This window comes from Drosophila novamexicana, unplaced genomic scaffold, assembly GCF_003285875.2.
Source record: "Drosophila novamexicana strain 15010-1031.04,08,12 unplaced genomic scaffold, DnovRS2.1 tig00000644-arrow-pilon, whole genome shotgun sequence".
In the NCBI taxonomy this organism is placed as follows: Eukaryota; Metazoa; Arthropoda; class Insecta; order Diptera; family Drosophilidae; genus Drosophila; species Drosophila novamexicana.
Window position 1 is genome coordinate 1127364 of NW_020824814.1, and position 26782 is coordinate 1154145.

The window sequence follows — 26782 nt, forward strand, 5'->3', positions numbered from 1 at the left end:
AGCCACAATCAGATGATGCTCTCTAAAGAAGATGATCTCGAAATGAGCCAATTTCTCCCATCTAATGTGCAGCCGCCCATCAAATGAATCAATCAGCGGTATTGAAGGGGCGGCCTTTGAGCAAACTTTAACCCTTTTGCTGTGGCATCTGGTCGAGTTTTGGACAATGGATCGCTGATCTGCTGTGTGCGCCATGTCGAAGCTTTCTCTATTTGCCAGCTATTTTTGGATGGACGCAACGCTCGCAACGCTCGTTCGCGAAAAGCGCTCTGGGAGCGTGTGCGTGTGCGAGATCTGTTCCGATCTGTTCGGGGGAATCCGTGCTGTTCGGTTCCGGCGTAGCACAGATTGGATTTTAGTACAAATTCGTTAGTCGTACAAATCGCATGACTTTGCGAGCGGTTTAAGGCCACAAAACAAAAAAAAACCAAAAAAAAAACAGAAAAACAGAAAAACAAAAGAAAAAGCAAAAACCAAAAGACACTTTCAGCAGATCAGCTGAAAATTACGGAATTGCCAAAACTGAACTGCACTGAATAAATAAATAAATCAAAGAATTTTCTATTTGTATATAAACACACGGAACGGTGCAACGTGCATTTCATATCCTAAAAAAAAAAACATAATATATATAAAAGATATAAGCCGTAAAAAAAACACTATCTAATTAAAAATTAATAAAACATTTTCTGGCTGGGCAAACTCTAGACTTTTGTAGCTGTAATTTTAGTCAAATTTTAAGCGTGTTCAATTTTGTTTTGATACTCACAATTTCAACGTGAAACAGACAATAACGGCAAACGGATATATAGGCTATATTCGACCAAAAGTATATAGACAGAATCCCGATATATATATACACAGCGAATACGGTAAACTGGGCTATTTTCATATTGCGAGATGACGACGCGCGGCATACGGCGTAAAAAGTCAACGTTGACAGAGTTGAAAATCGCAGTTATTGGCGCGCCCAGTGTTGGAAAGAGCGGTAAGACGAGACTTTTCTCCAGAATACAATAGAAAAAAGACAAATAATAATAACAGGAAAAAAAAAACTCTTAGGAAAAGCGAGCAACAGCAAATTAGTTGAGCAATCGCCGAGTTCGTATATATTTAGATCCGTTGTTTGTTTTGTTTATAAAGTGGCAGCATACATATACACATGCACACATGTATCTCTGAGCATGCCGCACAGTATATATATATACTTACATATCTGTATCTGTATCTGCAACTGTATCTGTATCTGTATCTTTTGTTGTTGCTGTATCTGTATCTGTATCTGTGCCTTTGAGTAGCTCGCATTTTCCTGTAATCGTTTTCACCGTTCGATTTGACACGCGTGCACCCCACAGCCAACAATTTATGACGGTCACTGTGTCACACACACACACACACAAGCGCACACACATACACTTTGGGTGGGATCACAGAAGCTTGGTTGCATTGCGACTTAACTGCAAATTGATGTGTTCTGTCAGCCATCATCTCACGTACAGCGACCGCGACCCTCGCCCCCGTAAACTTTGAATTTGTATCAGTTTGTAGGCCCCCCGAATGACTTCCGCTTGGCGCGGCATCTGTCAACTTCAGGTAACGCCCAGCTATTTTATGGCCCGAAAGCATAAGCCGGCCCGTGTTAGACCCAAGAAATATGACTAGAATATATGCTCTACTAATAAATATTCATTTGGCGCAAAGCACTTGACGTCTGGCATTGATACGCACTGACAGCTGTACCCGTAGATTGTCGCCTTCTATAAGCTTAGGGAATTCTAGGTAGACCAAAATACAGACGAACAAAAACTTCGAAATGGGAAGTTCGAATCGCTCTGGAAGAACTGAATATTTGTCCAAGTCCAATCTAAGCTAATTATGCCATACAAAATATATAAACTGCATACTAGATAAATGTAAAAATGGAAAGATAACAAGAAGAAGCCGAATATTAAATACCCTTTTATGCCTCATAGGGTCGGAGATCTCTAAATTATAGTATCTCAACAAGGGAATAAAAGAAACTACTCGAAAATTGAAATATAAAGCTGAAATAGTTATTTTAAAATCTATTATACAATCATACTCTTAACTATCTTATATATATTATCAAGACTCTTCTTTTAACTGTGCATCATAAACCTCTCCATGATCATACGCCTTTCCAATATATATATATATACAGTCTTCATCTAACTCTCGCACTCAGAATAGCCATGTCTGATCTTAGGTATATCAGCTTTAAAACGAGTGATGCATACGTGCCTACAAAAGGAAGGAACTTTAAAAATTATAATAAAATAACATTTAATATGTTGAAGGATATTAGTTATGATTGTGTGCTGCATACAAGGCCTGAAAAGGGACTAACTTAACATACTTAAGATATGCATAAAAAGTTCAATGATCAATAAAATTGTTGATCTGTTTTACAGTTCTCAAATGTGTGCTGCCTTGATATAGGACAACAAATAGGTGTTAATGATATTTGGATCGATCAGTTCGCTGGTCATACAGTTATTGTGTGCTGCATACTAGGCCTGAAAGGGGAATTATTAAAAGAAAAATAATAATAAAAATAAATAAAATAATCGAGTTAAGAATAGGCTAACAAAATTTCAATGAGAATAAAATTCTTGAGCTTCTTTTGCCAGCTGTCAACTGTGAGCTGCATACTAGCCTTAATTTGCAATTTTTTCTGTGTCAATCTAATCTAGCGAATATCAAGAGCAATGCTATCTAAACTACATAAACTTAGTTATATATATATTGTTTTACAGCCTCACCCACTGTAAGCTTAATTATTTACTTTTACTTGGAAAAAAATTGTTTTGAATATGAGTGTGTGGAAAAAAATAAGAAAATGGGAACAAGTACTTAGTATATGGAATTTTTTTAGGCGCCAGCAAACGTTTTAAGCAGACATGATCGTATCTGTGATATATGCTGTTTGTAGCTATATATATTTATATATCTATAGGTATATCATTCAACCGCAGATATAGCACAAATATTTAATGCACTGAAGCGCCAGGGGCATGCGTGTGTGCGAGTGTGTGTGTGTGTGTATGTGTGTGGCAATTAAAGCGACGCCCACCCGGCGAGGGGCCGTGGACATGGTCCGATCCAATTCGATTAATGCCCAACGGCCAGATGAGACAGTGTGGCCAGATCTTTGTCGTAATTTAAACAAAAATTTAAACGTTGACCTCGTAAAACAACATATAAAAAATAAATAAAAAGCAGCAACAAAACGTTTGCCGAAAAGCATAAATTAAAATGCCAGCAAAATGTGCGGTTGCTATGAAAATAAATAAATCATTAAAAGCGGTCAGTGGGGAAGGGGCTGGAGGAGGGCCCAGAGGCTTACGTGCCAAGACAAACTAACGGGCATTACCTGTGTGCACATATAGTTTATATCCTTTTGGCAAGCAGCGACTGCGAGACTTGGTCAGAGTTCAAAGCACTTGCATTGCAAATGACCAAAGGCTCAGCCGAGACAAATACACACCCTTTCAGCATGCCCCCCCCCCCCCCCCCCCCCTCACTCTTAGGCCATTCCCTCGCGTTGTTTTGTTTGCTTGCAACACGCAACGCTAAGGCTCAAATGTGCCCCTGTTGTTAGTTGGGTTTATTAACCCCTCAAGGTTTGCATACAGTTTTTCCTTTTGCCCACCTGCTCGAAAGCGGCTTTTCCCTGGCCGCATTTGAATTTTCAACTGTCGTATGAGTTTTCCGCCGTTCACGCTCGCTTAAGTGCTGACCCAGTAGTATTTTTTTCTCTCTGTCTCTATTTTGCAGGGGTTTGTTTTCCAAGGGGCGTTACCTCGGTTTACACCTGATCGCTGTAATAGCCGGCGCCAAATTAAATTCTGTTATTTAATTTTATTGCAGCCTTAATTGTGCGTTTTCTAACAAAGCGTTATATAGGCGAATACGATCATCAGACTGAGAATCGCTACAAGCACGAGTCCATGGTGGATGGTGAGCCGGTGCTCTTCGAAATACTCGACACATGTCCCAAGGTAGCTATATACGGTTAACACTCTTTACCCTAACCCGAACACACAAAAAAGCAACAACAAAAAAAAATAAATATTAAACTATAAACAACTCAGGCCGAAGATGAATATCCCAATGCTGCCGAACTGATACAGTGGGCCGATGGCCTGCTGCTCGTCTATTCCATAACCGATCGCAAGAGTTTCAACTATATACGCCGTGCCAAATCCGATCTGCAATCGGATACGCCCGTTCAGCTGTGCGCCAACAAGGTGGACATGGTGCATTTGCGTCAGGTCAGCCGCGACGAAGGCGAAATACTGGCCAAAGACTTTGAGTGCAAGTTCAGTGAGGTCTCCGCCGCGGATCATGTCGACCAGGTCGCCGAGGTGTTCAATGACCTGTGCAAGGAGGTGCTCGCCTGCAAGCGCAAGTCCAAGCAGAGCCTACTGGAGCGCATGCTCGGCGGCACCAGGCCCTACAGCAGAGGAAAGAGCGATAGCAATTTGCCAAAAGACTGATATCAACATTTGTTTAAATCAAATATACTCATTTTTATTAAAAGTTAAATGTCTTTGTTTCTTTCATTTTCAGCTTGAATCTGAGTATTTTATTTATATAGAAATAGGAAATTCATTCTATGTTTGCCGAAATTGAAATCTCCTTGTAGAAATATGGCTTAATAACTTTTACTTTCTGAAGTTGCTGTTAAAATTGATGTACTTTCTATGAGGGTATTCGAAAATCGAATTTTCTTAGAAAAAAAGAACACGCTTTTTCTGTCTTCTCGGGTACTCGAACCCATTTTTACACCAACAAAACTTTTTCAATTTTTTGATTCTAACTAAAGCTCGAGTGAATAATGTTATACTCAGCTGCATACTTTTAGCTGTCACTGTTTTTACTTTGTTCTGTATTGTATAACAAGCAGCTCTTGGTGGGCTTTTAGAAGCTTTTCAACATTTTTTAAATGTTTATCAAGCTCATAGCTTTAAGCAGTCTATAATTAGAATAATAAAAAGAAAATAAGAATTTTATGCCTTCAAAATATTTTACGAATAAATTCACTAATTTACATTACGCTTGTTTTATTCTATTTACAGGCGCGCACACAGTGTTTCATAGCAAAAAACTTATGACAGAACTTTTAAAAGCTTTTTCCAAGCTGTGAACAATAGATGTCCGACGGACTAAATGTTGCGTCTCTGAAACCTTTATTCGAACTGGCGCTTTATTCACAGTGAGTCACAAAACTAAGATTACATTTGAATTTTACAAAATTTGACATCCTGCCACACATTTCAGTATATATCTGCCTATATTTATCTATATTGAATCTTTATACTCTTATATTATCTATACACTACCTCAAAGTATGCAACACTATTTTGCACATGAATTAAAAGTGTGAGCAGAGGCGTCGCGTCTTTGTCCACCAAAAGGGGCTCTGTAATTATGTGACTGGTTGGTTGTTTAGCAACATTTCAGAATATCAAATATTATTTTAATTTTAAACAAATTTATTTACTATATATTAACTTGTTTCGCGAACCGGGCTAGGTTAAAGCATTTTGGCTCTCTCTGTCTACAGACTGACGAAAATATACTTTTCTACTATAGTGTCAATTATTTCAGCTGATATTTATAAATAAATAAGCTTAGTTATAAGATTGATTTGTAACGACGCGACCTTTGTCAACCTCTGGACTGTGATGTCGCCCCTTTAGCGAGACATTTGCACACGTGCGCTCGACTTTTAATTAACCAAAGTCAACAGCCCCATTGAAGCGTGTAAGTCCGTTCTATATACTTAACTTGAATTCAAACTTAACTTAAACTTTCTGACAACATCCGGAACAGTTCAGCTCTCAGCTCTCAGCTCACAGCTTAATTATTGTGTGGACATTTCATCAGCTCTTCCTCCAGACTTTGGCTGTGATTGTATCCAATTGTGATGTTTGTTTAACTAAAACCAAAATATTGACATGCTTAAAATAGACAATGAAAGTGCGCTAAAGAGCTGCAAATTCAATAATCATGGGTAAACCCGGCCCACCCACAGCTCCGCTCTCGGCTCCATATCGCAATACTCATACGACCCGTCAGCCGGCCAGCTGGCTGGCAGACTTTGTGGGCCACCTGTTGGTTGGGCCTGGACTGTGGGTCGGGCTGAATTGAATAGCGCTTGGCAACCGACGACTATCAAATGGAAATTAAATCCACAATTTTCTTGTAATTGTTCGAGCGAGTGCAGCGGCAACAGCTTGGGGCATGAAATCTCACAGGTTTTTTTTCGCCCAACTATTTTTAATTAGTCGCACATTTAAAATTCTAATGTTAATTTATGATTGAAAGTGGTCGTTGTGCTGCTCAGCTCAGCCCAGCTCAGTTATGCCAACAGACAACAGCAGCCCTTCTATTTAAGTCCAAGTCAGAGTCTGGGCCAGGTGTCGCTTATGGTTCAAGCTGTTGAACTGATTAGCCGGCCCGGGAGCACCTGGCTCTCATTGCTTTTATGCAATTAACTGGACGATTGTATGGCCAATCGGTGTGCTGTAATAACTTTTAATTATGGACCAATCGGCATAATAATGTTCTGGAAACTCACTTTGCATGCAAGCAGTACCTCGAAAGCACCTGAAGGTCAGCTGAAGGAGCTAACTCTGAAGGCATTGGCTAGATTTTTACTTAAATGCTGCATTATCTTAAAGAAATTAAAATCAACAATAATTCAAGACCTGCTAAGGCATTTGGGCACAGTTGGGCACACTCAACGCAAAGATACCCTGTCCAAAGTGCTGCAAATTGAACATGGACAACCTTAGCACTTGTTTCTCACAGAGGGAAGGATTGAATTTCAGAAAAGTGTGAATCTTTGCACTTTTCTTTGAAAATAAGTTGTAAGAAACAATCTGCTAAAAAAGTTCTAGATTCTTTTCTATAAATTCTCGAGCGTACATTCCGGAACCCCGACATAAGATTCACATATATTCACGTCCTGAAAGTGAACAATAATGAAAACTTCAGATTTCTAGCTATTACAAATCGGGCACTGAGCATCATTCAGTCAATCAAAGAAATCTGTTACATACAGTTTGAGTATTACCAATAACCTTTTAATAAATATCGAAAATGACAACTGTAGAGATGATCGTTAGAGATGGGAAGCGAAATTACCTTCTTCTTTTTCTGTATAGATGGGAAGCTTAGCTGGCATATCATGCTCTTTATCGAAACGAATATACCCTCTTCTTTGTCTTATGACAATCGATATCTATTTAGACAGTATCGATAATGCCGACTGGAAAGTTTAACTGGCATATCATGGTCTCCTCGAAACACATATACCCTCTTCTTTGACTGTAGAGATAAATCTTTAGAGATGGGAAACTTAATTGTCATACTCTCTATCGATAACATTTCAGTATGGATCGATAATGCCAACAGGAAAGCTTTACTGGCATATCATTCTCTCATCGAAACAAATATGCCCTCTTCTCTGTCTTATACCTTATCTAAACACCCTCAGCACACCCTCTCAATCGTTTCACCTATGACAGGTAATCTACGGTATTCAAATTGTATAGAGTACTTAATCTTAGAAAGGCAGTTGTTAATTCTTTTGATGCTTCCCCGTAAGATTTTGGTGGTCAAGCATTTAAATTGATATATGGCAAGCTGCCCAGCCTCCACACAGTGAAACCCCAACACAGACCTGGCCCAGTGTAACCAGTTTGTGTTCTAATTAGACTCAGAAGCCAATTGGCAATTATATTTGCTGATCATTTAAATTAGAATTTGCAACAGGTGCGCCTCGTTGGCGACGCAACGGCGACGGCGATGGCGGCTGCGCAGTCTACAAATGGCCGCCTAACGGTTTGGCCGTAACGCCCCGATTTATATATAAATATGGTATATATATATATATTTAACAGCTGGCAGTAAGTATATTTTTGAAAAGTTCAAGACAAGTCCAAGATTAAATGACTTAAGAGAGAACCGAAAAAAAACCGAAAAACCTCGCGAATAATTGGCCCGAAATGGCGGCCACAATGCCAAACGAATTGGCTAAGCGCAATGTGTAAGTCATTGACTTTGATATTCAATTAGCCAAATACCAAAATGCCAAACCAAAATGTTCTACTTAATACTGTTGCTGTTGACTACTGTCAAAGCTAAGTCGGGCCCGGCCCGGCCCAACCTTGGCACTTTATGCGCCTTTAATTAGCCAAATTTGAAATTTGAAATTTGAATTTAAAATTCGAAATGGATTTGCACGGCCAAACGAAACGTGACGTTCCAACGTCTTTTACAGCTTTCAGTGTGTTAAGTTGAAGTTGAAGCTAAACAATTAATACAAATTCGTGTCTGTGTATGTTTGTGCTTTTTAATTGCAAAGTGCATTCGACTTCCGGCAATTACACATAGGCAATTCGCTCAGCGGTTCAACAAACTCCGCTGTCCCAGAGCGTTTCCTGCAACCCTAACCCAAATATTCACTGACTTTGACCAAAGAGCCAAGTTCTAAAAAGACGCAACTGACCATCGGCACGTATACCATTTTCCACCTCAATTCCTATACATATATATATATATATACATATATACCTTTTATGACCATAAAATGCAAATAGAACTTCGTCTGAGCTTAAACATTAAATGCCTGATAAATGTCTAACCTTAGTTGTAATTTTTTTTTGTATAGAATTAAAAGCCCGTAATTAAAATTGGCTACTAAATGCACGCTTTAAGAGCTTATTACTTGTCGTTTCAGTCATAATTCCCACGTCTGCAATTCGACAAACATTGTTATATTTATCAAAATTAAATCTTGAGAATTTTTACAAAATTGATTTCATTTTTCATATACCCTGTTACCTTGAGAACTCGTTTCAATTAATATTAAATTTTTTTTTATTTTAAAATATATATAATTTCATTAATTATAATGAAATATATGTATACCCTGTAGATCAAAATGGAGTCTGGCAATAGTTGGGCTTATACCCTGTAACCTAGAGAATTTATATATATTCTTAAAAATATTAAGAAATATTTTAAAATATTTATATTTCAACTTAAAATATAAAAAAGAATAATCATTTATATTAAATTATGTATATACCCTGCAATTCCCTGAAAGCTTATTTAATCAAATCTTGGAAATACCTAAAAAGAATATCAAAATAATTTGATCAAATATTATTGAACCCGCGCGCTCAGAATTTACTTAATTAAAACTTAAAATATTAAAAAGTAAAACAATATTATATAAAATATAAAATAGCCTGAAGAATTTATTTACATTCACAATCAAATGAATAGTTTACAAAATTTGTTTGAATATACAAATTTTAAACTAAGCGCATTTATTTAATTCATAATTATTTACTACATTTTGGCTGAACATTTAAAAAATAATAAAAATACTTGTTTGTATATTATAAAATATGTATATACCCTGTAACCTTGGGAAAAGTTCAAGAAAAGGCGTAAGACAAGGTTGAGAATGTCTTTTGCAGCAGTTAGTAGAAGGCAAGCCCTCTTTCCTTAGACTACATACATATGCATATTTAACCTTTCATTAGTCCAATTCCAATTTAAAACTTCATGCCAGGGTATCTTATGCGTCTCCCTTAGCTGTAAATGTTGTGCTTTGTTGTGCTCGCTATTATGCTGGATTCTATTTTAAGTATTAGAACGGCAGCTGGCACGTTTCTATAGTAAGACCCGGACCCGGTTTTATTGGTTTTATCGCCCACATCCGATCAGCTTGTGTTCTGCGGCTGCCAGCAATTAACACATTCAATTTCTATTCAACTCAGATCAATTATCATAACGCTTGAGTTTCTGTTGTAATTGCCAATGCGATAAATCTGTGACACACGCTGAGGTAGGTCATGTTAACAATCAGCTGGCATTTTCAAAGAAGTTCAACAATATATATCTTTATGATTGCCTATTGATACAGAGCAAAAAAAAAAAAAACGTTTAAATAGAATGTGATTTATTTCTTGAGACACTTTTAAAGATTCTTTGGCTATTGTGCGCTGCATATTAGTTAAGTATAGTTATAAACTATTAAACTAACTTTTTAATAGCCCTGGCATACTAAGGCCTTCAAATAATATGCACTACATTCTACACGAGAGCTTGAGATTCGAATCCGGATCCGAATCCGGATTCTCGTTGCCTAAATTCTTTTGTTCTTCTTCTAACTTTCATGTAAATCTGAGACTATATCCTTAGATCTATGCTATTGAGATCTTGTATATATGCTAAGTATGTGCAAGTCCTAAAAAACGAATCAAATATCCTTCTAAAAGTTATGTTGATCTTATCTTCAAGTAGAAGCCCATATTAGGAATATAATTTCACAGTTACTTTCATTAAAAATCAAAAATAATTGAATTTAATTTTAAGTACTCAGTTTTTTGTAGTTTTTGGAATAAAGTCAGCTTTATTATAGCATAGCTTGTAATTGTATAATATATATATATATAGCATTTGTAGTATATGGATAAATAGTATATAAGTATTAATGGAACTTTCTTTGGTTATTTTATTTATCTGAATATAATTATATTTGCAGCCTGCTAGACAAGCATGGGGACCAACCCGCTGCCTCTGAATATACATATATATATATATTGATAATTTTATATATATTTATTTGTTTAAATAGTAACTGCCAAACTTTAAATATATAGTTGGCTATAATATTTAAATTCAACATTGATACGTAATTGAACGTTAACACTTGTTCTTAATATTTGTCAATAGAATGCAACAAGAATAAGCTATTAAATTGATGCTCTGGTAATTGTCTAATATAAGTATATGTATTGAATAAGCTGCGTATTGAATTATTTGTTCCCAAAATTCTAGTTCAGTTAGAAGCATAAATATTTATTTGAATATAATTATTGTTGCTTTTGATTTTAATAATTTGCACATTTATTGCTGCCTTGCGTTTGCTTTAACAATTATTATTTAAGGTCGCAACAAGCTTAAACTCTTTTCTTTTTTTTTTTGTAATTTTTAATATTTGTTGTATATGTATACATATTTGTTAAAATTCTTAAATTCATTTGTTTTCCCTAAATCGTTCACGTTAATCGCAATCTCTTCAAATTTCAAAATAATAATGATATCATCTCACAAATGTTCCCTAATCAGAATCAGACTTTAGATCATAAAAAGTTAACTGAAAATTAAAAGCTGCAAAAAAAAAAACAAAAAAGAAAACTTGAAATAATAAAAAAACAACAAGCAGTTGAAGTTATTTTTCAATTATATGTTTAAGCTTTATTAATACACAAAACTTATTGATAAGTAAAATAATAAACTCTACATACCTACAATACAATACATAATAGTCATACAAATAATAATAATAGATAATAATAATAGTACACAATTGTAATATTGTCGTTTCCAGTTATTGTACAATGTAAGAAAAATCTTCAGCTATATATTTCCTCATCTAACATTTTGTCTAGTACTTTCTCGTTTTTTCTTCTTTTTTTGTGTCATTTTGATCTTTGCTTTTTTTTTGTTTTACTATTGATATTGCCAAGAAAACGCTCTACAAGAATACATATATATTTATATATTGATAGAGAGAGAGGGGGCCAAGTAGATATTATTAAACGCGTTCACATATTTGCATTTTTTAAGTAAATAATTATACGAACAAAATAATACAAAAACAAACAAAAAAAAAAAACAATATGTGGGCTGAGTATAGCAGCGGTTGTATTGTGCTTTTTTTTTTACTAAACTGTGTTCGGAATGGTTTCTTGGTTTCTCACAATCACTTACAAGTCTAACGATTTTTTGGTCCAATAATATTTAGTTGGGGTTAATAAATATGCAATGCACAAAGTGAAAGTCAGGGGGTGGGCGGGCGTTGTGATAAAACAAAAACAAAAAAAGAGGATAAATGTAGCCAAAGCGAAACAAAAAGAAAACAATTTTTCAAAAAAAAAATAGTTTCAAAGTTGCGGTGCCTTCAATTTGCATAAGAAAAAACATTAAATTCCAGGGTATGTGTGTGTGTGTGGTATGTCAATTTAAAATTAATTTGTATAAAATGAGACCGTATGCTTAGGGTAGGGTGGTGGTAGGGTGGTAGGGTGGTAGGGGTAGGTGATGGTGTGTAATGGGCAGAGTATTTACGTTGCGTTTACTCTAGAATGGACGCCGCAGCTTTTGAATGGCATTGGTCAAGTGCAGAATCTCTGTATTCATTTGATGCACCAATGTGTCCAGCTTGTCCACCGAATCCAAGATCTCGACACGCTCGGTATGTGGATTGAAACGCACCTCGAACGGGCGCGACATGGTGCTCACCCAGCGACGGAACTTATCCTTGGCATCCTCAAAACTCTCGGCCACATAGTAGATGGGCTGATATTCCTGATCCTGATACGGCTGCACCGCGGTGGCAGCCGGCTCAAAGGCGCGATGCTCGCACTTGTCGCTAATGGCATGCAACAGCTCGCCATAGGCGCTCAGCAGACCAGCTCCGTAGGCCTTGACCTGACCGTGTTCCTTGCAGAGACCGAACTCAACAGTGAACCAGTAGACCTGCGCAAAAGAGACGCAAACAAAACGTTTCGTGATTAGACACCTGTCTGGGCCGGCACAAAAAACGGCTAACTCATGCTGCACTTGGCTCCCGTGGAGGTCAACGGAAGCCATTAAGTGCCAACCAAATGAGCATAGCAATTGAGTTAAGTTGTGGTGGGTCGGGGGTCGGGGGTCGGGCTGCTTACCGTGGAGAGCTTTTCGATTTCTTCATCGGAGGCGCCCAGCGAGGCCAGTCCAATCTCCTGGGAGAACTGGGCGAAGCTTGGATCGGCCAACAAAGGCATATGACCCAACAGCTCGTGGATGGTATCGCTGCAAGGAGAGAAAGAAAAAGAGGCAAAACAATTAGGCGTTAAATAATAGCTGGGCTGTGGGCGTGTCTGAAAGTGCTGCTGCTTTGTTAAACTAATTTGGCGCACAATAAAAGTTGCCACTGGCAGGCGGAAGCACAGAGAGAGAGAGAGAGAGAGAGAGAGAGAAGCTGCCAACGGAAGCGGAAGCTGTTGGAGCCGCACCAAAATGGCAGGCAAATGCAATTAGAGGACGCACAAAAAGCTCTGCCTTTGAAGTTGAAATGTGCTCTACACAGATATATATAGTATATAGTATATACTTACGGCTCGGGCGTGTGGTAGGGCGAGTTGACGTGACGCACATACTGTGTGCTCTGGAAGATGCGGAAGGCCAGCGAGGCGAGGAAGTCGCGTGCGGTCAACAGGCCGGCGGCTGGGCGCAGCGAGAAACCCGTGTTTTTGCGCAGAAAATCGGACATCTCCTGCAGCTGGGGCAGACGATGCTCGACAAAGATTTGCTCATCCTGTAGCATCTGGAAGGCGGCACGATATTCGGCGCAAGCGTGTTTCGGTGCCAGATCCTGCACAGTGCGGAACACTGAACGCCAGGTCTTGACCTCCACCTCGGTGTAGTTGATGTGGGGAATTGGATCGCCATATTTGAAGGCGAACGCGATTTCGGCAATCTCCTTGCGGCGCTGACGGTAGACCTTGTCGGCGAAACCGGGATGATTCATGTCCAGATCGGGCTCATATTTGGTCATCAGATGATTGCAATTGTCCAGCTCGGAGGCGTGCTTGGGGAACCAAGGCGCCTTCACGCTAATATTGTTCTCGGCCAGCAGATTCATGCTGCTAAACGAGCCCGATTGGCGCAGCGAACGGATCAGCTGCAGCAGATTGCCGCGCGTCATCTCCAGCTTGATGAGCACATCATGATCGACGCCCTCGACGCGCGATTGGCGCGACTCCACATGCTGCACGGTGCCGTGGAACGTCTCGATGGCCTTGAGTATGCGGCCCAGCGAGGAGATGCCCTCCTTAAGGCGCACCACCAATGCGGCACCCTGGACGGCTGCCTCCGCCTCGGTTGACTCCGATGCGGCATTAGCCAGGACAATCTCGTCCTCGGTGAGGCCATAATCTGCAATTGCAAGGAAAATGGCAATCAGCAAGGCAAGCGGCTTTACAGTCACGTAAGCGTATAACTGAGCTACGTGTGGCACCACCCCCATCCCAACCACCCGTCCTGGCCCTTGGTCCTGGTTGCCATGACGCTTAAGTCGAGCGTAAAAAATGAAAAAGGGAAATGCGCCATTTACCCTGTTGAATCCGGCAGCTGTATGTGAGAGTGTGTGTGTGTGTGTGTGTGAGTGTGTGCGCGCGCCTAAAAGGCAACACCCACACACCACACACACACACATAGGCACATTTACAATCAGCATCCAATTCTCACGCATATTCGCTGAGTGCTGGCACTTTATCATATTAAGCACTTAAGTTCATGTCAACCAGCTTTACTGTACTTATATATATATATATAGTTGTGTGCCACGCCCACTTACCGTTCTTTGTGGGCACTTCATCATCGGCTGGCGGCTGCTCAGCGCGGCTTTCAATTGTTGCCTCAGTTTCAAAACTCTCAACTACAACGCAACAAAAGGAAATAATAATACAAATTATATAAATGAAATAAAAATTGCGTGCAATAATAATAATAATAATAATAAAATCATATATGGACTGGATAAGCACCTGGAGCATATTCATCTTCCGCGGGCAGCTCCAGGCTGGGCTGCGCGTCCTGCAGCTCGACATTTTGCTCGGCAGGCACATGCTCGCCCTTTGCCTGCTGAATGCACTCCTCAAGCGAGGCGTCTTTAAAACATAAAAGAAAATGCAACGAAAATAAATTAAAATGAGGCAAAATTAACTTAAAAGAAGTGAAAATCAAAAGAAAACTAAGTTTGATTATACAAAGGAAGCTTTAAGGAAGTGCGAAACATAATTTGACTGAAAATTTCAATTTGAAGACTTAAAAAATAGGCAAACACTTTAAATTGAAGTTTTTCTGACTCTGTTTAAGTAAGAAAAATCTTTAAAAAATATTAAAAAAATTAAAAAGTTGCAAAATTTATAATTTGCGAAATATATTTTGGAAATTTGAAGAGCTTTTGATAGGAAAATTTTTAAAAAGTTATAGAAAAATGATTTGAAAGCTCAAAAAACATTTTCTAATGTCAATTCAAAGAAGTTTTGTCTAACTTCAACTAGTTTTGAATGCAATATAGATAAATTTAAGGAAATTGTAAAAAAGCAATAATTTGTAAATTTGAACAAGTTTCTCTAACTTTTTCTAACTTGAACGTGTTCTATCTGAAATAGTTATATATATTGTTTTTCGTACTCACCATTTGCCTTGCTGCGCGCCTCCTCGAGCACGGTTTGTTTGTTCTGCTTGACCACCAGGCTCTCGAAGCGTGCATCATCCACGAGGCTGCGGCGACGGGATGGATACCCATTCTGCAAATGCAAAAAAGGAAAGTTGGATGACATCTCTACCACAGGATATGCGCCGGAAATTAGCTATTTTCTGTGCGATAAGCAAACTCAGCCATGCCCATGAATTTGATGGGCGTTGGATTGCGCAAAAGGCGCTTACATAAGAAAACTCAGGGGAGTTATAATATATAAGTTTGTTTGTGTGAAAGTGGCAGACAATGGCAGCGGATCGGTATATTTGGAGTTTGACAGGCTTATGAATGGCGGCTATTCTATCCGAGCTGCAACAGAGAGCTCCACGTACAATAACTTATGTGGAGCCTCAAGCAGTTGCAGTTTTTTTTTTATTTTTTTTTTTTTGGTTTTTGTTTTTATTTTGGGTTTTCACAGTTTCTCTTGCTGATGAAAGAGATGCGAGCCATTGAATCATCTTTATTGATTTCATATTTTGTTTTTTGTATACCTTTGCGACGGCACAACAGCATCAACATAAACAACAACAACAACATGAGACAACATAAACAGCGTCTGGAGATCAACAATGAGAAGCGACTGTGTGTAAGTGCAGGGCAAATGTGTGGCGGGCAGCCACTTTCACTCTCCCTCTATGGGCCAGAGATCTTCACACATGCAGACAAGACTGTTTAAATTTGTTAAATAATAACTTTGTCACCTGTCCCAACTATGTTTGTTGTCTTTGTTGTTCTTTTTGAAAAAAAAAAAAACAGGATAGCAGTAGGTCAAACGCAGTCGAATTGAATACAAAGACTCTGCTTTTATGACAAACTCAATTTGAAACATGATAAATTGAAAACCTTTGGACAGTCACGTAGACCAAGCACAGCTTAATATGGGTTCAAACCTCTCTCCCCCTGTCTCTGGCCTAGCTCTTAATGCATATGATCTTTTTAACACTTACCTCAATACTGTAGGATTTCTTAATGGCGAACATTTCGCGATTCTTTTGAGCAGCTGCAACGGCCATCATTTTGCTTATGTGTTTTGTGTTTTTTTTTGTTTTAAATTAGAAAATTTCTTTCAAAAATTTATACAAAGTATTGCACTTTGGATACTAGTTGGTTTTTTGTTTTTTTTTTTTTTTCAGTTATATGTTGCAATAAGCACTCGAAATTTTGTACACTTTCACTGCTTAATTGCCTGGCGAAACGCTCCTGGAACTGCGAACTGTTTGCGTCTAGAATTTAGCTAAACCGAAGAACTACTTCAATTCACACAGCACGTTTGGGTTTGGTTTTTTGGGTTTTTTCTCAACGCGTTTTTCTCGAAACTTTTGTGAAAACTTTTCGAGTGCGGGAATTGAAATCCTTTTGCGTTGGGTTTTTCTGTGTTTAGCTAAGATTTTATTACAACAAACAGAGCAGCAAACTACTTGACCACACAGAGGGCTGGCAAGTCTTTAGAGCGAATGTTAGCGAATCAATGCATGCCCCAGGTTCAGTTGCCAGCGCTTAAATACCCCACAGACGAAGCGTCGCAACGCCAGCTGCGACGCCAACGACGACCGAGACCGAGACCCAAACGACAACCACGACGACAACGACGACGACGACGACGACGACAGCGACAGGTTTTCGCATGACGCGGCTGTGACGTAGTCACCGGGGGCTGAGCACAGCTGCTGCTGCTGCTGCTGCTGCTCTTGTTGTTGCTGCTGTGGGGTTTCCTCTCACCAAAGCACACAACTTGGCAGTGGGTCGACAGCGGGCTGACTCGACCAAGTTCAAGTGCGCCAGCTAGAACGGCGCTTGGCATTGCTCCGGCAGCTGTTGTTGTTGTTGTTGTTGTTGTTGTCGCTTGGGTTTAGACACAAGCGCGTGCGCAACGACTGCGAACTGAAAAAAAAAAAAAACAACTATAATAAAATATTTGGAATTGTCGCGGTCTCAGCGCGTCATTAAAAAAGCCTAAACAAGTCATAAAAATAATAAACAACAAAATCCCAGCCAGCGGCAGCTAGCACAATCAACATTGCGCATACGCCGCGTGTGACAACCCCCAATCTATGTACACGCTTGCACACATAAATATGTTATTTGTAATAGATATGTTTACAGGCGGATATTATTTTCAATAAGCACAAGAACTAATTGGAAAGCAGAGCAGGAACTGGCCGCGCCATTAGAAGGTGGGCAGCCTACATTTAAGTATATGCAATTGACTTGTAGATACACTGCTTGGGATACTCTTGGAAAATAGCTGGCATAGGGCAAACGTTGTTTAAGTCCAAGCTGGACAATTGTTAGACTCAGCAGGAAGTTTTGCTTTTAGCAGAAAAATAGCCTTATGTTAGACTTCTTTGCAGTACTACATTTTGTACTTTCATTAAGTTTTATAGCTCTTATCCCCTTGGGTGTTCGAACCGTAAGCTCCGTGGCCGGCGCGCTAGTCAAGCAACTATTTGAATAGCGTATAGTTATTATGAAAGCGCATTAAGGCTAATTTGCATGCGTAAATGTAACACATTAAACTAATCTTAACTGGGCAGAAACAAATGGCGTCAAAACATCTGGCAAATTGTTTAGGCATTTGCATAACACATGCAGCTGACAATTCGCGACTAACTAGCTAATTCCTGTAAGCTGATAACACACACACACACACGCACAAACACAAAAAGATAGATATATTTTTAATGTGTGTATATACAGGTGAAGTGCTGCTGTTGTAGTTGTAGCCGAGGCTGGCGCCTAATTGGATGCTGGTCTTAGATCATTTGAATGACATTTAGTTGAAGTTTGAGACTCGCATTTAACCAAATTCAGATTTAGCCGCTCGCTTTGCCATTGATCTACATTCGGTGTCGAGCGAATTGTTGCACTTGTTGTTGCCTCTGTTTTTTTTTTTTTTTTTTTTTTTTTGTTATTGTTGTTGTTGCAGTGGCAAATGCCGTCATCCTTGCAGCATGCCGATCAAAGCTATAGATTACATTTAACCTATCGATAAATATGAGCTAATGAGCTGCCGCTTACTCACGACAAAAATAAAGGGGCTTCATATGAAGTTATTAAAATCCAGACAGACAAATTGAGCTGCGAATTGGAAGAGCTAATTGCATACCAATTTTTTTTTTTTCTTAATAATGGGCTGACCAACCTGCATACATAGAAAGATTTATCAAAAGGGTGCACTCGTTAAATATTTGTTAACAAAATAACTGACAACAATTTCGAATTCGAGTTGCATAAGCTAATTAACAATGATTATAGCTAACTAGCAATGAGATAATTAGCACGTTATTCAATTGAAATACTAATTAATAAATTGGCAAGAATTATATAGCCAAAAGCAAGCATCTGAAATAATATATAGAAAAGAACACTTGCTTACGACATAGTCGAAGTTTAAATACGCTTTTGGAAAATTATTTTTATGGAAGGCACGAATATTAGACCAAATCAGTTCAGTTTTTCATATGACATCTTCATTATTTATCATTCATTTACATAATATAGTGCACAGATCTTGTCAGATCTGGTGTATATACCTTCTGAAGCAAGAAGAAGCACCTGTTTCAAATTTCAGCAGCACAGCTTTAAGGAGAGCCGAGTTCACAAAGAACATACAATGAAATGGATAGAATAAATTTGAGTATTTGTATATAGATTGTGTACAAATAAAGTAAGAGTGCTAAACTCGGGAGTGCCCGACTAGGGCATATCCTGCAACCTCTTCTATCAACAACAAATACCCCAATAAAACTTAATTAAAGCAGTTAAGTTCCCTCCTCCGTATACCATAATATTCCGTATATCATATAGTATTCTTGAAGCTGGATGTCAAATTTGTAGACTCTAGCTGTTAAAGCTTAAGAGATTTGCTCAAAAACAGAAGATCGAGAACGATTTATATCGATTGCGTGGGCAAGTTATCGACTAGGAGGATCTACTTTCAGTCTCAAACTCTTATAGATGCTGATATCCTTGCGTTGATAAACAAACAGACAGACATGGCTAGATCGACTCGTCTATTGATGCTGATCAGGAATATATATATACTGTCTGAGGTCATCTCCCACCTTCCTGCTGCGTCTTACACACGTGTTACATAATGTGTCAGAAAAGCAATCAGCTCTCAGTTAGAGCATGTGAAAAATTACAAACTGTAATTCGCAAGATATTAGGAATATTCGAAATATTTTGCAATTTATGTGCAATTAATTGCATAAACATTTTCACATATTTAACATTTAACATTTGCACATTCATCATACTCTAGGCAGTTCGGGGTCTAGTTCTTTTTGCCACACACACACACACACACACACACACGGATTTTTGGCAAACTTTTCTTCCGACTTTTTATATGCTGCTTGTACAACAACAAAAGATTGTTTATTGTGCGTTTGCATAATTAAGGCATAACATTTATAATTTATAATTGTGCACGGCATTTGTTAAGCTCATTCTAAAGTTATTAAATATATAGTAGAAGAGAACAGCAATAACAACAATTGCTCAAGGTTTGAAAAGTAACAAAACAAAACAACTACAACAACTGGCTTTGGCGACCGAAGGCGGAGCTAGAAACGAAGCCGGAGCCGGAGACGGAGACGGAGTCGCTGTCGGAGTCGGAGTCGATTGTGACTCACGGCTCGTAGGCAGAGCCATTCACTGGGATTTCCTTGTCCTTGGCCATGACCCTTTAACGGCTGACTGGCCGCAGCTTCTAACATGCCCCGCCCCTACCCCGTACGGCATGGTTCGGATCGGGTGCAGCCCCTTCCCGCCTTGCTCAACCAGTTTGTTTGTTTTGTTTTATTAAAGTTTCATGATCAAAACCCAAACAAGTGAAGTACAACTATGGACAGGCCCTGCCCCCTCACGCCCGCTCTCTAACTCCCCAACACTTTTGAGTTTTTTTTTTTTGGTTTAATTGTTTTCTACAAATAAATTGTGAAACTTTGAAATTGCTCCTTCGAGAATTGAAGGTTGATGCCGCAGCTCGGCTTTGCAATTTTTTTCGTTTGTTACATAAGACACAATTTTTTTTTTTTTTGGCTTTTTCAGTTTTTATTTGTTAATGATCAATCATCAAGATAAAAAAAAGTTTTCAAGCAAATTAGGTTCTATAATTAACAATTTTCGGTCAGGCGGCAAAACTTGAAAACTACATTTAAATTTATATCTGGGTTTTTTTCTCGATATTTTTGTTTATTTTTTTTTTTTTTTGTTGTGTTCTAATCAAAGGCACAATAAAATATACACAAATGTTTAAGTCACGTAGTCCATTTTTTTTCCTACGCTTTTCTGTTTGACTTGTTCACAAAAAGTTACGGTTTTTTTCAAAATAAAACAAATATAAATGGAGTATATATTAATTGAGTATCTTTGTCGGAGCCCAGACCATCAATCATGGGTGCCAGGTCTTATAATGAAAGTAGTTCCGTTTGGCCAAATATTGGCATTGAGAAAGCGTTGTTAACTTGGAAAGACTTTGACTTAGAAATTTGCCAATTATAAATAGTTTGATTTGTATAAATCTATTAATGCAAGCGATATTGCCGCCATAGAAAGGTGCTGGCTAAGGATTCCATTTGAATGTGAACAGTTGGCGAACTATGAAAAAGGTTGATCTGTGCAAATCTTCTAAGCCAATTATATAGACTTGTTCTTGTTGAGAGTCTAGCCTAACTTGAATGCTCCCTAAACGATTAACTTGGCATTACTTTTCAATAGTCTCTCATAAGTTAAGAGTAACCTAATCCATAGGCCAGGACTATATTTGTTTATAGATGCCGAATATGTGTTCCTATAGTCTTTAGAGCTTTAGTTCTTGAGATATATGGAATATGCAGCTGTATACCATAGTATACAGGGATTTTCTTTGAACGCAAATCAATCAGCTTTATAGCTGTCCCGAGCTCTATCCATTTCCCTATCTAGGCTATAGAGCTTTAGTTCTTGAGAGATATTAAGTATAAAGCTTTTATATATATTAAAGGATTTCCTTTAAACCGAAGTCTGTTAGCTTTAAGGCTCTCTATCTCTCTCTATCTCTCTCTCTCTCTCTCTCTCTCTCTCTCTCTCTCTCTCTCTATCTATCTCTCGCGCTCTCTCTCTCTCTCTTTCTCTCTCCCTCTCTCTGTCTCTCTCTCTATCTCTCGCTCTCTCTGTCTCTCTCTATATCTCTCGCTCTCTCTCTCTCTCCATCTCTCTCCCTCTCTCTCCCTCTCTCTCTCTCTCTGGTTGCTCAAGTACATAATGTTGCACTTGTTCTATATATGCCATAGACAATCATAAAATGTTTCTATATCTAGGCTATAGAGCTTTAGTTCTTGAGATATACGGAATATATAGCTTATGCACACTATTCAGGGACGCAAATCTGTCAGCTTATGGCTGTCTCGAGCTCTCTCTCTGTCTCTGGCTGCTCAAGTACACAGTTTTGCCCTTGTTCTGGCAACTTCCTAGAATAATCTGTTCCATTCCGTTTTTTTTTCTTTGCGTAGTCTTTAATATGCTGAGCTGCAAGGGCTGTGGCAATGCTTTGTATGAATCAAATATTATTCATAATTGAATAAGGTGCAATTAATAATACAATTAAAAATCCATTTGAAAAACATTTTTATAAACATTTTTTCCCATTACAGCTGCTGCTACTACTACTACTACTAAAAATACTATTTCTAATCGATCTGGCTCACAATTATGTGCATTAATTACAAATGGCAATCATTTTTGTTGCTAATTATTGTATAATATCGAAGTTTTGCTTTCCCAAATCGCCACAAGTTTCAGCTGTGCGCTGTCAGAGCCCGTCAATAAGAATAGGGGGGGAATTTGATATATCAATCCCATGCTCCACTCTCCAATACCAATTAGAGCTTATCGAACTGGATTTGCGGCTGATTCACTGGCCCAAAGATGACGCCGTTTTGCCTTTGTTTTGTCTCGCATTTAGCCGTCAATTGATTTCATTTGAATATGCAAAATAGCCCCGCGAACGCGCTTACCTTTGTTTCTTATTTTTTGTTTTTGATATGTCTTTTGGGCTTATGTGATTTTTGTTTTGGTTTTACGTCACGTGCGGCAATCACGAGATCCAAAACACACGCCCAGCAAACAGTCATCGCGGCCGGCTGCGAATAAGTGTAAAAAAATAAAAGAAGGTAAACACTTTTCGGCCCACTTGCAGGGGAATTACTGACTCGTAGACCCTATCAATGACGCCCGACACACATTTCAGATGCGTCGACTTGTGGATGTTGTGCATTTTGTTTTCGATAAAGGGGTTTCCAAATGGTTGGCATTAACATAAATTAGCTGCTGTGCCCCATGTGAGCTAACTGCAAATCGGAAAATTTGCACGCTTCTTTGTGCAAAATTAAACTTGGCTAAAGTCAGATGCGAATTGTTAAATAAATCGCAAGCTATAGAAATGTACAAACCCCTATAAATTGGAATATGTATGACTGTTTAAATATATTACAATATATAGTTTCCACTGAAATCGAAAGATGACCTCACCCCCAAGTGACGGGAAAACAGACCAAGTATTTAATATAATTTGTACGTGTCGTAAATATATCAACAAATAAATAAACAGTTAATTCGTATCATATTAGTACTTACTTATTGTTCGTCTTACGTAGCATCTATTATTACTATATTTATAAATACTTTTTATACCCTGAACCCATTAAAAGTGGGTACAAGGGTATATTGTATTTGTGCGAAATCCAAATGTATGTAACAGGCAGAAGGAAGCATCTCCGACCCTTTAAAGTATATATATTCTTGATCAGCATCAATAGCCGAGTCGATCTAGCCATGTCCGTCTTTCTGTCTGTCTGTCCGTATGTATGAACGCAAGGATCTCAGAATCTATAAGAGCTAGAGACTAGATGTAGGTGCTCCTAGTGTCCGCGCAGATCGAGTTTGTTTCCGATAATCGAACACTAACTCCGTTTCCAAGCAATCGATATCGATATCCTGTTTTTTGCGCAATTTTGGTAAATAATAAGAGCTAGAGTCACCAAACTTGACATATAGCTTCTAAAATATAATATATATATGCATTTGATGTTGGAAGAAGAGGGTTCAGGGTATCCCCTAGTCGGGAGCTCCCGACTAGAACCTCTTACTTGTTATTTGTATATATTTTAGAATCTATAGAAGCTGCTTCCATGTGATGAAATAAATAGAATAATTTAATTTATATATAACAAATATTTATGGTTTTTATATTTAATAGCATACTACTTAAATATATTTATTATATAATTTTTACTTATTTATTATTTAGGCCGAAAATGACTTCAGCGCATGCAGCTAGGCTGGAGGTTAACCAAGGATGTGTCCCGAATTCTCCACACACAAAACTATTTGCCAAAATATCAATCGAGAAAAGCTTGCCAAAAACTAGAGAAGTAAGACCCTGGGTATTTTGTCGACAGTCGATGTGCAGATGTCACAAATATCTGGAACATACATTTCTAAATTTGTCTCCCATTCACTGGGCGCAGCAAAAACAAATGTTATTCTGCCTATTTCGCCATTCATCGAAATCGTGTTCATTTTGCAAAAATTCTCCTATGAGCATGACTGGGCCATTTTTGATGTATACTCTCTGAGACGTTATAGCTCAAAGGCACTTAAAACGATTTCAAATCAACTTGAATAACACATGAGAAATCGTGTTCGACAGTTCGGAAACCTTTCATTATGGGGCATCAGAACATCGCTCTTGTTATTGAAATAACTTATTTGAATACAATTGAAGAGAATGTCCACGCAATTTCTCTCAAAAAGACTAAACAAAAAGTCTTCCCGTTCAACCTTCATTCGCATTATAAACATACAGTGCATATATTTATATTTAATAATATAAAATATAAATATTTAATTAGCTGGCTCGAGGTCCGTAATTGAATATTGAAAATGGAAAGGACGCCAAAGCCAGCATTAAATAAATTATATAATATACTCAAACCAATTTTTCTTTGAGGAACCACAAATAACAAAATTTCTTGCCACCATGGAATTTGTAAAAGGGTAAGTTGTAAACAAATTTATTTAATTTATATACCATATTTAATATGCATTTATTTTACAAATCACATTGATTTTCCATGCCTTTACAGACTTATTCAATTTTCATATTAATTTCTTATTTATCAACTTTTTCAATATTTTAATTCTATTTACTTTATACTTTCTATACTTTATATACTTTCCACTTCGCCAACAATCTATATTCTCAAAAATCTATATTCAGGCTGAAAATAGCCTCGACAAGTGAAAAATCTTTTGTGTTACAAATTTCGTTTGATAAAAAGTCAAAACAATATTAAACTAAGAAAACCCCTTATTTCACTATGAAGATTGCCAAAGCCAAGTCCATATGGATTTGATTTTCTCAAGACTCAAAACTCTAGTCGCAAATGCCCGACTAGAGGATACCCTAACCTTCCATCTGCTGACAAAGAATAAATATAATTTATGGGGTCGGCGCTGCTGCCTACTTTCTTTTTCACAAAACTCTTTTTACCCATTTTAAATGGGCGTAGGGTAAAAACAGATAATTTATGCATAAAATAGTTTGCAAAGGAAAAACCCTAGACGTGTGCTTTTCTGCATATTGAAATGAACCTGCATACGCATGTCTTCTCGACAAAGAATGAATATATATTCCATAATTAGATATGGAACTTTTCGGCGGCAGCAATGGACAGTTACATTATGGGGCTGTCAACGGAGAGTCTGATAACCCAGGCTGTCTTAAATTAAAACTCTGGTTTTTGTTAATGACTTTGCCTTACTTAAGTGCAGCAAACATTTCCAGGGTGTGGCCGGGCAGCGCGTTGAATATATTAATATTGGCTTAATCAGACGCCAAGTTGGATGGAACGAGCCCCCAAAAAAGCATGTGCACCAATAATTTAATGAATATTATTTAATCGTTAAATCGGGAACTTTGATTAAACAAAACAAGCAAATCAGACTGAACCCGTTTCTGGCAGACCAACTACACAAAGAAAGTTAAAATTAAAGTCTGTTAAATGTGTTTTTTGTTTTTGTTTTTGATTTTGAATTTCTTTTAAATGTACTTGCTATAAACTTTAATGTCATGTGCACAAAATTGCGGCATTTATGAGCGCTATTAAGTGGGATCCACGCTTCAAATTGTTTTGTTTTTGCTCTTGACATGCCCAACGGGGAGGGCGCTCTTGGGAAACGTTTTTCCCACCTGACCCGATTAGCCATCAAACAGGTGGCATTTGTCCTTGTGGCGAAAAATCGATGCGTTGCTGCCGTTGACAGCTGCCCTTTCGACAAAACAACAACCATCCACTCAGTTGGAAGCCCAAAAAGCAACCAATGTGCACTGGATTTTTGAAGTGTGATCAACTGCGTGCGACACGTTTTGAGTCAGAGTTACGCTTTGATGGCAATCGACAAAATTAAACAGAAATCCAAATTCCAGTCTTTAAGCCAAAATCCCCATAATTGCTGCTGACGTTGCTTGCCGCGAACTCTATTCATTTGTTGCTGCCACAAATGCGTGAACTGGTCTCTGGTCTCCGGTCTTCCCCAAGACGTCCGCGTAGACGTCAGCAACAGCAGCAGCAGCAGCAGCTGCGGCAGCGGCAGCGGCAGGTTGCACAGGCAACTGAGTCATGGCCAGTTGTTGAGTTACTTTCGAAATACATTTTTCCCACTTACATGGGGATTTTTGTGTTGAACGTTCTAAATGTTGATCGCCTGTTAATTCTGAGTGTTAATTTTTTTTCTCTTGTTTTTTTTGTTTTAATTTTTTGCTGCTGCTGAATCGGAAATGCTGCGGTTGAATGAGCTGAGATAAAATAAGAATGTCCATATGCGGCACAACGAACATTAAATACACTTGCAGATCGGGGAGATAAATAGGACTACTGTTGTACAGCTTGCGTTTGATTATAGTTAAGATATTGTGAAAAACAGTAAAAAACAGAAAAGTTTTTCAGAGAACTTAATTTTGGTAGAACTATATGATATAGGAGTCAGATAGTTAACCTATTTTACGCCCTTAGATATCTTCTGACTAAAACGTGTTTCATACAATAAGTTAATTTTCGAGCGATTATTCCTATGGCAGCTATATTATATAGTGGTCCGATATGGTGCAGCAGAAAGTCGTACCTATGCTGATCTAGAATATATATATACTTGATGGGATCACAGATGTCTTCTTGCAATGAATCATAATGAAAACCAATTCATCACTTAATACTAATTAAAGAGAACATTTTATTAATTGGCTGAGATACTTCTCTTTACACATTGGCACACATGGCAAAATTGTAATACCCTCTACAAGGGTATAATAATAGAAAAGTTTAATTTCTGACCAATTCTTCCCTTCCTCCAGCTACATGTTATAGTGATCCGATC

The 26782-nt window shown here is 38.1% G+C and overlaps 2 protein-coding genes across 2 annotated transcripts; one reads left to right on the top strand and one right to left on the bottom strand.

The window, feature by feature from the left end:
- Nucleotides 1–391: 391 nt before the first annotated feature.
- On the top strand, nucleotides 392–4529 carry LOC115762671 (ras-related and estrogen-regulated growth inhibitor). Its single transcript, XM_030704985.1, has 3 exons — nucleotides 392–988; nucleotides 3892–4022; nucleotides 4116–4529. The coding sequence occupies exons 1-3, from the start codon at nucleotides 901–903 to the stop codon at nucleotides 4518–4520; spliced, it is 624 nt and encodes a 207-aa protein (XP_030560845.1). The 5' UTR covers nucleotides 392–900; the 3' UTR covers nucleotides 4521–4529.
- Nucleotides 4530–12105: 7576 nt separating this feature from the next.
- Nucleotides 12106–16808, bottom strand: LOC115762680 (tyrosine 3-monooxygenase). Its single transcript, XM_030704994.1, has 7 exons — nucleotides 16309–16808; nucleotides 15299–15410; nucleotides 14643–14765; nucleotides 14453–14533; nucleotides 13212–14031; nucleotides 12780–12906; nucleotides 12106–12591 (listed from the first exon to the last, which is right to left on the bottom strand). Exons 1-7 carry the CDS (start codon nucleotides 16375–16377, stop codon nucleotides 12193–12195), a joined length of 1731 nt encoding a protein of 576 aa, XP_030560854.1. The 5' UTR covers nucleotides 16378–16808; the 3' UTR covers nucleotides 12106–12192.
- Nucleotides 16809–26782: the final 9974 nt, after the last annotated feature.